The sequence below is a fragment of the Podarcis muralis genome, chromosome 3 (assembly GCF_964188315.1).
Source record: "Podarcis muralis chromosome 3, rPodMur119.hap1.1, whole genome shotgun sequence".
Taxonomy (NCBI): Eukaryota; Metazoa; Chordata; class Lepidosauria; order Squamata; family Lacertidae; genus Podarcis; species Podarcis muralis.
This window is the reverse complement of record NC_135657.1, coordinates 84,975,634-84,987,787: the sequence shown is the minus strand read 5'-3', so window position 1 is coordinate 84,987,787 and position 12,154 is coordinate 84,975,634. Positions and strand designations below refer to the sequence as shown.

Sequence of the window (12,154 nt, the reverse complement as noted above, 5' to 3'; positions counted from 1 at the left end):
CAGCCAGAACAGTTAAGGGGAAAAAAGGTCATAACGCTCTCTTGCATGCTGAGCTAGGCTGTTGTCAGCCAGACCAATGGCCAGATAGCATCACCCATTTCATATTTAACAATCTGGACTGAAGCCTGTATAGGTACTTCCAGAGAAATCTGTAACTCTGTGCTGTACACATGACAATATTCCCAGGTCTTTATGGCCTCTGAAACTCTGGGGGTATGCTGTGAACATGCAGGGAGGCAATTGTACATAGTGAGTGGGAATCAGGCCTGCAACTGAATTAGGTAATGAGGCATGGAGAGAAATGAAACATACTTATATGAAGCTGCTGTCTACCAAATCAGACCAGATCTCTGTGGTCACAGCCTTGCTATGAGAGCTTTTAACTGAAGATGCCATGACCTGCAGCTCCAGCTTTCTCTGTTCTGAGACACTGTCACTTATCATCTACTGTTCTAGATCTTCTAAGCACTTGATTTTGGAGTTTCAGGTCCATTTAGGTTATTATAAATTGGATATCTAAATATTAAAGCTGATTGTTTTTGGAAAGCCTGGGCTTGATTATTCAGTCAATGGAGATATGGGTGCTGTATAAAATCTCCACCTATTAAGATTATTTAATCCTAAACACAATTGTTATCCAGAGGGTCTTGAGAGTTCAAAGTCATTAATGAAATGTATAGGATTAGTACCTAACACTCTGATCATATCCCCACTACATGAATATGAGTGCCACCCGTTTCAGTGGAAGATGCTTTCAAGAAATGTGTTTAGAATTGAGCAGCGCCTCTGTATACTCAGAGCAGAATGTCCCTCGTCTATTCAGTGGAATATTAATGATTTGTGGGATCTTGGTTTATGCATAAGCTTCCTGTTCACGCAAGTTAACTATCTGATATAATTAATTATGTGTTCCTCTTGTGAAGCTGAAGCTTCACCATGTTTGCATAGCCAATATACACTTAGGACCACTTTATCATCGCCTGAGAAGCATGTAGTAACTGTAATTTGAAAAATAATCCATATTAATGTGAATGGGCGCAGAGCAGTATAAAGCACAAGATATGCTGTGAACAGCCTTCTTGCATTTGAGAGAAGAATCTGATTTACCATTAGCACATACCTGATAAAAATGCTATTAAAAGAAAAGCCTAATGTTTCGTGAACTGTTCCTTATAAAAAAAATACCTCTAATCTTAAAAGCCTGAATTGTCATAGGGACACAGAGCGCTCCCTTATACTGAGTCAGATCAACTAGTCCAGGGGTTCCCAGACTGTGGCCCATGGACTACATCTGATCTGCAAGCTTCATTCAGGTGGTCTGCAGCATTATCCTCATTAAATAGTCATATTAAATTTTAATTGTATTGTTATTGCTTCCTTTCTGAAACTGTAATGCAATAAAACACAATGTAAGTTCTATAGATTGCAAACTGTAATACAATGAAATACAATATGATAATAATGGAAGCAATATATACAATTAAAAACCATACAGCATTTGTAGCACGGTGCACTGCAGTTGCTACAGTGGGGAGAAAAATCATTCAGTGGTCCACCAAGACCACCAGCAATTTTCAAGTGTTCCAGGAGGTAGAGGAAAGGTATTCAAACCATGGCACTAGTCCATCTAGTTCAGTACTGTCTATATTGACAAGCAAGCTGTAGCTCTCTAAAGTTTCAGACAGGAAGTCTCTCCCAGCCCTACCTGGAAATTCTAAGGAATGAACCTGGTACCTTTCTGTATGCAAGGCAGGTGCTCTACCAATGAGCTTCAGCATTTCCCAGGTAGCATAATTAAGAAGCTGTTGTTAATTCAAAGGAGCATCATAGTATGACTATGAAGAACAGACAGTAATCTCAACCCACACCAATAACTGCAGTACAAGATTTTGATTGCAGAATGATTTTTTTCACTTGCAGAGTGAGGCTCCAATCCTACTCCATTTACCAGGGAGTAAGCTCTGCTGAATTCACTGGGATCTTCTTATGAGTAGATATGGTTAGGATTGCAGCTAAAACTTTCATATTACAAGCAGACAGACAGTGATTACCTCCCCTCCTCCCAAAAAAATTGATATTAACAACATAATGTCACATGTGATTAATAATAATATATATGATTAGTTTTAAGAATGTGTCTGTAATGTATTGCTGAGCTTGAAATATCTAACCATTAGAAACCCTGCCTGGCCATGATTCATGTCAGTCAGCGCTTGTGCCCTTGTAGCATTAGGTGGCACTTAAACAGCCACTGAACATCTATAAAGGAACCAAAGACAACTATCTGTTTTTCCATATATATTTTTTCCTTTGGCTAGTGAATGCCTAGCAGCAGTAGGATCAATGAGTCACTGGCTCAGGAATCTGAATTCAACAGTTAAAGGTTCTCCCCGGCAACTGACAAAAGCTCTCCAGCTGCCTCAAAATCCAGGCTGCAAACTTGCTGTAGGGCAAAACTATTATAAAGCTGCTCAGGTTGCTGCTATCTGAGCCCCACTGTGTGTGTGGAAAAATGGCCAGGAAACTCTGTTGTCTCTGCAAGTGGGAGATCTAATAAAAGCAGAAATGCATATAAGGATCATTTACCCACACACTTTGATTTGCTTATTGCTGTCTTCCCACCCACCCCCCTTCAATCATCAGCCACACTAACTTAGCTTTGGGGTGGTCAGATTTTTAAAATGCCAGAGATTCTAACTCTGCAAGTGCTCTGAAGATGGTAGACATTCTGCAGGTGCAGCTTCTCCTGACACAGCGGTGTAGTGAAGGGGAAAGTGGCACCTGTGGAAGAATGCCGTGCCCTAGGAGTTCTTTAGAGGGAAGAAATTATGCCCCCTTTAGAACATTAACTTCCATGGGGTGGGGGAGAAATTTGATTCAGTTTGCAATTAAAAGCGAATCCAGTTTGCAGTTTCCAAACCAGCATGCGAACTGAAACTTGACTATAAAATCATAGAGTTGGAAATGACCCTAAGAGTCATCTAAGTCCAGCCCCCTGAAATGCGTGAATCTCAACTACAGCATCCAAGACAGATGGCCATCCTTTGAAATTCACCCTTCTGCAGCCACATAAGGGGTACAAAAATGCATATTTTAGGGTAAAATGTGCATTAAAATGCATATATTCGTGAATGAAAATGTAAAATACATTATACTAGGGGGAGCATAAATATTAGGGAATATAGGCTTGGCAAAAACATGTACATTAGACAAAACTGCGCACGGATCTGTATTATTAGGAGAAAATTGCACTAAAATGCTGGAGAATTCTCGCAAGGGTTTTTTAAAGAATCATAAAGCGATGTGGAGAATAGAACTTAAAACTAGGGGGGGGGGGGGATGAAAAACAGAAAGAAACCAAACTTGACAGATTAGCCCGTCCCTACTTCCCACACTGCTGATTCAGAGTGCAAGGGAAAGAACAGCGGAGGAGAAGGCAGATACAAAAGTGTGAACCAGGATGAAACGGCGCTTGCTGTTACATAACGAAATACAAGCTTAGGTCAAGGAAGTGGGGAGGAGAAGAACACTCAATGCAATTCTACTCTGTACTTCTTGAAAATGTAACCCCATATCAGGGGTGGGGAACCCTTTGCAGCCTGAGGGCCATATTAACTCATGAGCAACCTTACCGGAGCAACATGTCAGTATGGGGTCAGACCAGAGGGAAAAATAGGCAAGGCAACTAATTCTTACCTTTTGTAACAGTAGGCAACTTTCCACTCATGTAAAATTAAGAGGCTTGCACATTCTCACACCCACGCCCTTTCATCCAAGTAAGCATAAGTGCAAGAGCATCTTCTTGACACTTTCCACCAGCTTTTCAGGGGCAGACATTAAGCTAACCAGCCTGTAACTTTCAGGTTCCGTCCTAGTTCCCTTTCTAAAAATTGGTGTTACATTGGCACAGCTCCAGTCCTCAGGCATGGAAGCTGATCTGAGGAACAAGTTACACATCCTTGTTAGAAGATCATATTAGAGCTCTTAAAGAACTCTCAGGTAGATGCCATCCAGAAACAGTGATTTGTCAGTTTTTATTTTGTCTGCTAGGCCTAGATCTTCATCTATCATCAACCCTATTTGCCTCAGTTTTTCAGACTCCCTTCCTGCAAAAGCACTCAAAGAGGGTGCAGAGCAGGGCTGGGACCTAGGGAGTGCCCAAGGGACTGGCTATAGATAGGCACAGAGGGTTGTATTTGGCCATTCCCCATCTCTGGGCTTTACAACGGAGGTGAGGAGGGGAGAATGAAATTAAGCCTGCTTGTCTCACCTCTTCATCCCCACACGTAGATGGGCTCTTCTACACAGAATCTGTGCACGTGCAACATTGGAAGGCAGGCCTGTGGGCTCAATTGTTTTCCTCCAAGAACTGTCATTTGCACATGAAATGGAGAAAAGATGCAGGTTCAGTCTGCAGCATTTCAAGCTTGGACTCACAGGTCCTGATTATTCTGCATATTTTGGCTATGTGTCATTATCCCCTGCCCCACCGCCCAAAAGATTTTTTTCTCCAGGCATCCACTTAATGAATCTTCTTACCGAGTAGGAAGCTATGACGCATTAACAACTAAATCAACCTACCTTAAAGGCAATTAAAACTTTTTTAAAAAAGTATATAAGGAGAAATTATATAATCACCATCCTGAGCAAATACTGTGACTCATAACTATGCCATTTAGAAAGTCAGATATTCAGCTTGGTTCTCTTTCTTCGAGAATTTTTCTCTATGGCAACTGATTTGAAGACATCCTTCCTATCACTGAAGAGAGCAGATTTCAGCATCTGATAAATACAGATGATGCCTTGCACGTCTAAAACATTCTGTTCTCCCTTATCTGTCATCCTGTTACATAGTTTTAAATTGTCTGACAAAGTGATTGCAAGGATGTGTGTACATTTTGCCAAGCTCACCAACTGTTGCTCCTCTTGTTGTTGAAGCGGGAGTACCACAGGTGCCCCTTCAGTATGGAAAGGCACACATATATATATATTGGCTGGATCCTAAGATGTTCAGGAAGCTTGCATAAAGGAAATTTCTCATACCTCCCACCCTTGAGAAGCCTCTCCAGTAGTTCAAGCTCCCCTCCTGAACAATGTGGGATGGGGCACAATGGAGGGCCAATGTGGGAGGTGGGAATCTCTCAAAATCAAGCTTGTGTTCTACATAAGTAAGTTCCCAAAAGGAAAGTTCTTTCTCTTTGCAGTCCCCCACAGCCCATTCCATACTGTCTCTCCAGAGAGGTCTCTGCGGATTGCTATGCTCAATGCTTTCTTGTCAGAGCTCGTGCAGTGAGGAGGCAAGAAGCCCAGTCCCCCTCAGGCTTGAATCCATGTGCTATATGCAAATCATGCATGAGTAGGACTTAGGAGTAGATGAATCTGTTAATTTTGTTTTCTCTCAGCTTCTAGTTTGCCCAATATTAAATTCAGTTCTCTATATTTCCACAACAGTGTGCAATTTTTAATTAAAAGAAAAATCCTCATGAAAATGAACCAGCATTTTAGTGTGGATTTTTCATAATAAACACTTTTATTTATGCTGTTGTTGCTAATATTCACATTTTTTGCAAGTAGTTCCTCCTAATATAGTGTATTTTTGTGTGCTGTGTTCTAAAATATATGCATTATTATGCACACTTTCCCCCACCATGTGCATTTTTGTACCTGCTGGTTGAAAAACCACAACACAAAATTTGGAGAAGTGAATATTTTGTAGGATAGTTGGCTTTGTCTTTCATTTCGCATATTGGTTTGAGAAGTGCGAATTAGGCAGTTCTCATTAAAATGCAAACAAAACGGAATTTCTCTTACAACACAATCTTACCCACATTTACTCACAGAAAGACTCAGAATTCAGGAGAGAGGACTACTTCCTAATAAGTGGATTTAAGATTGTAGCCACTGTTCCACAATCCTGTTATCTTTGGAAGTGGAACCAGTTACGGTATGTGTGTAGGGCCAAGTTTGCTACCTGGCATTACTAACAGTAAGATTATTACCTTGGAAACCCAGGAAATCACTTATGTGAGACTTCCTTCATAAATCTAGGTCTACTATCTCTTAGGAGAATTATGTTTGCAAGAAGGATCTCACTGAATCCTGCAGAACCCCACAATTCTTTAGAGGTTAATTGGTTTATAATTGCTTGCTATGTTCTCATGCCCACATTGTGAATTATGTTGCCACTGCTTGAGGCATCAGAAATATAATCTCAGATTCAGATTTCTTCTGATAACCTTGATCCTAAACTAATTTATACTGGAGCAGAACTCAGATCCAGACTTTGCCATGCTTTGAGTAGAGTAGACCCAGTGAAATCCATGGGTGCTGGCCATGATTATGTCGCATTTTTCTTAATGTGTGTACCCTAAGAATAATATAGATGCAGCCTAGGATAAGAGTGGTCTAGAGGGGAACATTTAGCTTCCAAGCCTGAGGCTGCCAATCCCTCATCTAAGAGACTTTGGGACCTTTAATGATCAACCTATTAAAAAACGAGTCTCCCCTGGGGTTGTGTTGACATTTTCAACACTTAAGGCTCAGCCACACTTTCTTTTGTGCTGCATTTCTAGGCAAAGGTCTGGACTTTCTAGCCCCATGTCCAAGAAGGTGTGTGTATCCTAGCACTTTCCCTGGGGAAACTCGTGCTTTACTGCTGAAACACAACAAACAGCAATCAGGGTTTCTGTGGATTGCTGTTTGCTCCAATTCAGCAGTAAAACGGGTTTTCCTGGGAAAAGCACTAGGACAAAAAAATGAACTGTTCAGACATGGACTAGGAAAGCCCGAACCTATATGTAGAAATCATACAGCAAAGGTAAGTGTGGGTGAGCCCTTACTTTAAAGAAAACAAAAAACTGGCTTTAATTGGCAAGCAATGTAGCCTGTTCTTAGTGATAGCTGCTATATTCATAGCACATATGTGGGTAGCACAAAGGAATTGGGTAGTGGTTTGGGCAACTCAGTAAAGGGAAGGAGAAAAGGCAACGCTCTGTATCTGGGAAGTATATTACAAAGATCAAATAGGAGACGGTGCAATTAATTTTGAGTTCATTGTGTCTATAGGAAAGAGACAGCCCAGCCCAGCCAAATTCAATTTGCTTTATTAAGTTGGATGAAATAATGGTTCTTTTAAAACTGTGCCATGATTCATTATAAAGTATTAAGCAATTATATTCTATTTTGCAGAAGGTCATGCATACGAGGAAGAGGCACATGGAATTGTTTCAGGAATTAAATCAGAAATTTCAGACACTAGACAGATTTCGAGATGTACCAAAATCAGGCAGTATGGTAAGTATACTGTTTTATTTTGCTATCCTCTTTTGTACTTTTAATCTCTTACCATTTAAGAATTATTAAGAAAGTTGTGAATTTAAGGTAGGGTCATCTCAAAATGAGAACTTATTATTCTCTTTCAGTGAGAATTGCCTAATAAGTAGAAAGCTCTCTAGCAGCTAGAACAGAGGTGGGAAACTTCAGGCTCAGGGGCCAGGTGTGTCTCTTTAGGCAGACCACCCCATACTCCAAGCCATGCTCCCCACTGGCCTGCTTCCACTACTACTTGAGTACTTTTTCTAAGCTTGACTGTGTCCTTGAACTGTGTCCATGAACCTCTGGCTTCCTGCATGAAGAATGTGTATGTGTATGCCCAGGGGTGGGGGGGAGCCCTCTGACTTTTATATGGCAAAAGGGTAGCTTACAAAGGTAAGAATTACATCCATTATTCTATCCATTTGTGTCTATGGCCCCATCCACAACTGGCACACCACCCTCAGAAATGAAATGAAGCCCTTGAGCTGGAAAAGGTTCCCCATTCCTGGGCTAGGGCCATGAGGGTGTGGAAAACAAGAGTTCAAATCCCCTGCTCAGCTGCAAATTTTACTGGAGAGTCTTGGACAAGCTTAAAGCACTTACTCAACTTTTAAGTGGGTGAGAGCAACTTCATGTACGGTGCCCTGAGTTTCTTGGGTCAAATGTGGGATACATAAATAATATCCAGTTCTTTCACTTCTGTCATGTTTCACTGTGACAGAAATTGAGAACTTGCATGGGAGACAGCCATGCAGTTGTCTGCATGGAGTACACAAAACCTCAAGGTGTTCCCTCTCCCATTACTCCTTTTCATACTTTTCAGGGACTTGCACTTCCCAGATGATTAAATGCACAAATAGCTTTAAAGGGCTGCAGCCTAAGTAACAGTAACATCAACTCCCAAATACATAAAAAAATCATTGCAATCAAATATTCGTATTATATGTTATTGGATGTAAAACAATTGCCTTAAGAATGAATATGTATTGAATATTCAACATCAACATTCACAGAAGACCATTTTTAAATAATTGTATATATTATTTCCTCATAAAATAGTTTAGAATTACAATTTGGAGTTATAACAAAAACATTAAATTGAACCTGAAATATGCCAAAGCCTTCCAACATCATATCTCTAGGCTGTTAATTTAAGACCAGCTGTAGTGATGTGCCTTTATGGTAGTCTTAAAAATAAAGGTTCAATATACAAAAATAAGCTGTATTTCAGGGTTTACTAGCAAGTGCTTTATTAGCTTCTGTGTAAACTTGAAAAGGATGTCGGGTTAGAAGAAAAATATTTAGGATTAGTAAGGCCCTTTGTTTGTTTGCTTCTCTGATATGAGAGCTTCTTTAGAATGAGAAGCTCACACATTTAGTGCCACTATCAGAATTTTATCTGGCTTCCATTACTTTTGCAAGCTCTCTTCTTGCTCCCAGAGAAGGAATGGCAATATATCTATTTAGAATTTTATGGCCATGTACTGAATTGAGTAGATTTTATTATTATTATTATTATTATTATTATTATTATTATTATTATTATTATCATTATTATTATTAGGGATCTGATGACTAGTTGTTAAAAGATTTCCCACTTTGCTGCCAATTTTGAAGAGAATTTATGGAAACTAGCTCGTTTCAGTCCTAAAAAAAATATTTAAAAGATTAAGTATCAGCTTAATCCCTTTGCTCCTATATCAGATCAGCCAAGGCAATGAAAAGTGACATAGACTACACATCCGGCAGGAACTAAGCTTTGATGAGTCTCCGAGGAAAAGAATCATCTAACTGTTGGGCAACCACCAATTATGCTTCCCTATATTTACCCTCATCATATATTCTTGGCATGCAGCTACAATGAACAAGACAAGTATCCTTGATTAATCTTAGATACTGTGATGGGGCTGAGGCAAGGAAAGGCTGTTGAGGGCCTTACAAAGTCAAAAGCCAGCACTGGATAGAGATGTTTCTCATCTGGGAGCTTGGATTACACTTAGCCTCAAGTTGTCACATGCTGTATTCGAGGGACACTTACACTGGCTATGATGAGCCTTTAAATCCCACTTTGCAATTGAGAGGAGAGCTTTCAATGTTACAGGGCCCACCACTAACCCAAACACACAGTCGGTTTCCAAGAAGGCTGTAAAACGTGCAGCTAATCCAATTTGGTGGGAAGTGCTCTTTGTCAAGTTAATTCCTGCTCACCTTTCTAGGAAATTGCAAGTAAATATATAGCTGTCAGAGATGGTCAGCGAACCTTTGCTTCACTCAGTTCCAACCCTGCTACTGGGAGTTTGTTGGCAGATCTGCTGGCAAGCCTTTCAGTGTGCCGATTGCGTGTATAAAAGGATGAGAAAACTGGCTGAATTTTGGCCAGTCTGGCACCCTTCAAAGCCATTTTATCTCTCTTGATGTCAGTTTTTACATGTGATCTCTTGAAAGATCAAATCGGCAAAGAGGAAGTTTTAAAAAGTTTCTCTCTCTCTCTCTGTCTCTCTCCCTCTCCCTCTCCCTCTCCCTCTCCCTCCCGCACCCCACCTCATTCCCGCAGGAAAATCCAACAGCAGCCAGCAAGGCTCCCTGGGACACTTTCAAAAACACAAGTGACTACCCACATTATACCACAATAAATGTATTAGATACAGAGGCAAAAGATGCTTTAGAACTAAGACCATCAGAATGGGAGAAGTGTCTGAACTTGCCTCTAGATGTACAAGAAGGTGATTTTCAAACGGAGGTTTAACGAAAGAGGAAACAAACTGAAGCGAAAGCGAGATATAGAACAATTTTGTTTGCACTGACACTCCAGAGACTTGGGAAGCCTGACACGCCAATCTGAACATTGTGGCTGAGGCGTGCCAGCACCTTCATGTGCCAAATGTCAGTGGTTTCTTTTCGTACGATATATTCCCACTAGCAAAACTAGTGGAGAGCCCAGGTGTACAATTCTTACCATCGTGTCTTGTAAGTACCCGTGGAATGGATTTGTAAGGTAAATCTTTATAGATAAACCTCAAGCAACGGTTCATGTTGTAACAGCTTCATCTGGTTTAGTTTTCAAAAAACTTCACCATGAAGCACAATGTATATATTTATGCAGTTTTTAAAGTTTATAACAGTCTGTTTGGCCATTACTACACTTTTTACTTTATAATATAAAAAAGCAAAGTTTTGTCGTCATTAAATGAATGTCTGTTGAGCTACATTCTTCATTGCTTTAAATGCAATAAAGTAATAATCTCACTTTTATATGAATAATATATTTCACATCTTTATTATTGCAGTTTTCTCTGGAAAGCTCAGAGTAGCTTCTCCTGCTGCAGCTGTGTATAAAATATTTAAAATGTTGTATGGTGTAAATAAACTTTTGTCTACATATCAGTATTTTCAGTGCATTTTATTTTGGATTTGTTTATCGGAAATTTGCATATTTATAAAGTTTTCTTAAACAAAACAGAAGCTGAAAATGTATTCAGAATTTTAATAGCATACTGTTATTACTCCTTTGAGACTAATGATTTCTCAAATGTAATAATAGGTTTGCGTGGCTGTTCTATTTTTCTACTCTATGGAGGCAACACACAATGTAAATTGGCCTTGTAAGAGCATTGCCAGATTAGTTCTACTATATGCAGGTCTTAAGCTTTTTTATTTAGCTGCAGAAAGACAACTTTTTAGACAAATACTGTTCAACAAACAATACTTGAGGGAAATGTTTCTCTGGCTCTTACTGCCACCATCATACAGTGTAGTTTTGTTATAATTTCTTACTATTACTCTTATTATCAAGATTTATTACCTCCTTCAGTACTGAGGTACATAGCATGACTCTCTGCAAAAATAATAATAATAATATATTCCATAAAAGATTCAGTGCCTAAGACGACAGCAAATCATCTTTTAACTTCAATCGGAACTAAGATTTTTTTAACCCAGTATTTTGTATCAATGAATAGTATGTAAAGAAGCCAATACTGAATAAATATATTAGTAAACTGGTCTGCATGGTACAATAAAACATGCTGATACATGGGACATGTAAATCTGTCTGCCCAATTACATAGCTTAAAACACCTGCCATTCTGCAAGATGTTCTCCATGCTTTTATAGCTTAATTGGACTGAGAATACCCACCTCTTTAAGTATTGTAAGAATGCTGCTTGGTTCTCTCATGACTAAAAGATTCGTATTGTTTGATTACAACTGTTGCCGGAAGCCAAATATAAGTCAACACCAGGGTTTTCTTTCAGCCGGAATTCAGTTCCGGAACCTCTCAGATGTGTCCCAGCACCTCACCATTGCCATTCTAAGAGAATGAGGGAGGTGTTTATAGTAAGTTCCGGCACCTCATTTTCAAGAAAAATAGCACTGGTCAACCATAACTTGGGGGGGGGGGCATCGTCTAGGAACTCTGAACAAAAGCAGAAACAGGCACTCCAGTTGCCATAGCTGGTGACTCAGACAGAGTAGTTCCTATGGTTGAAGCACAATAATCAGCATAGAAACCGTACGGTGCATAAATTGGTCTGGCAAAGGTACCAGATAGGCCTGGTTTATATTCATTCATCTCTTGAATATTGCAACATCCGGTGATTGCCTGGGATGGAGGCTATGATAGATATAGTACCACCTAAGCTTCCCTGTCATGTTGCACGCAGTGCTTTTCAGTGGAGCAACTCATGCACTGAGATACCACTCTTCCAAATGATGTGCAGGCCAAATTTCAGTTACAATCCCATGATAGACAGGTACTCCAAATGGTTTGTGCATAGAAGTATATGGATGTAGCCAATGCAAAGTTAAAAAATTAGGATTCTCCCCAGTTACCAAAATGTCA

General features: G+C 39.8%; 1 protein-coding gene across 5 annotated transcripts in view; it reads left to right on the top strand.

The window, feature by feature from the left end:
* Positions 1-10,695, top strand: part of ADGRB3 (adhesion G protein-coupled receptor B3) — a 445,105-nt gene extending 434,410 nt beyond the window's left edge. For 4 of the 5 annotated variants that reach the window (XM_028722675.2, XM_028722676.2, XM_028722674.2 and 1 more), the window contains 2 exons: positions 7,189-7,293; positions 9,869-10,695. In XM_028722675.2, the coding sequence (XP_028578508.1) occupies positions 7,189-7,293; positions 9,869-10,060 (297 nt within the window). In that variant the 3' untranslated portion in view covers positions 10,061-10,695. Of the gene's footprint in view, positions 1-7,188; positions 7,294-9,018; positions 9,798-9,868 lie in introns of those variants that run through there. The other variant, XM_028722678.2, reaches the window with a different exon arrangement.
* Positions 10,696-12,154: the final 1,459 nt, after the last annotated feature.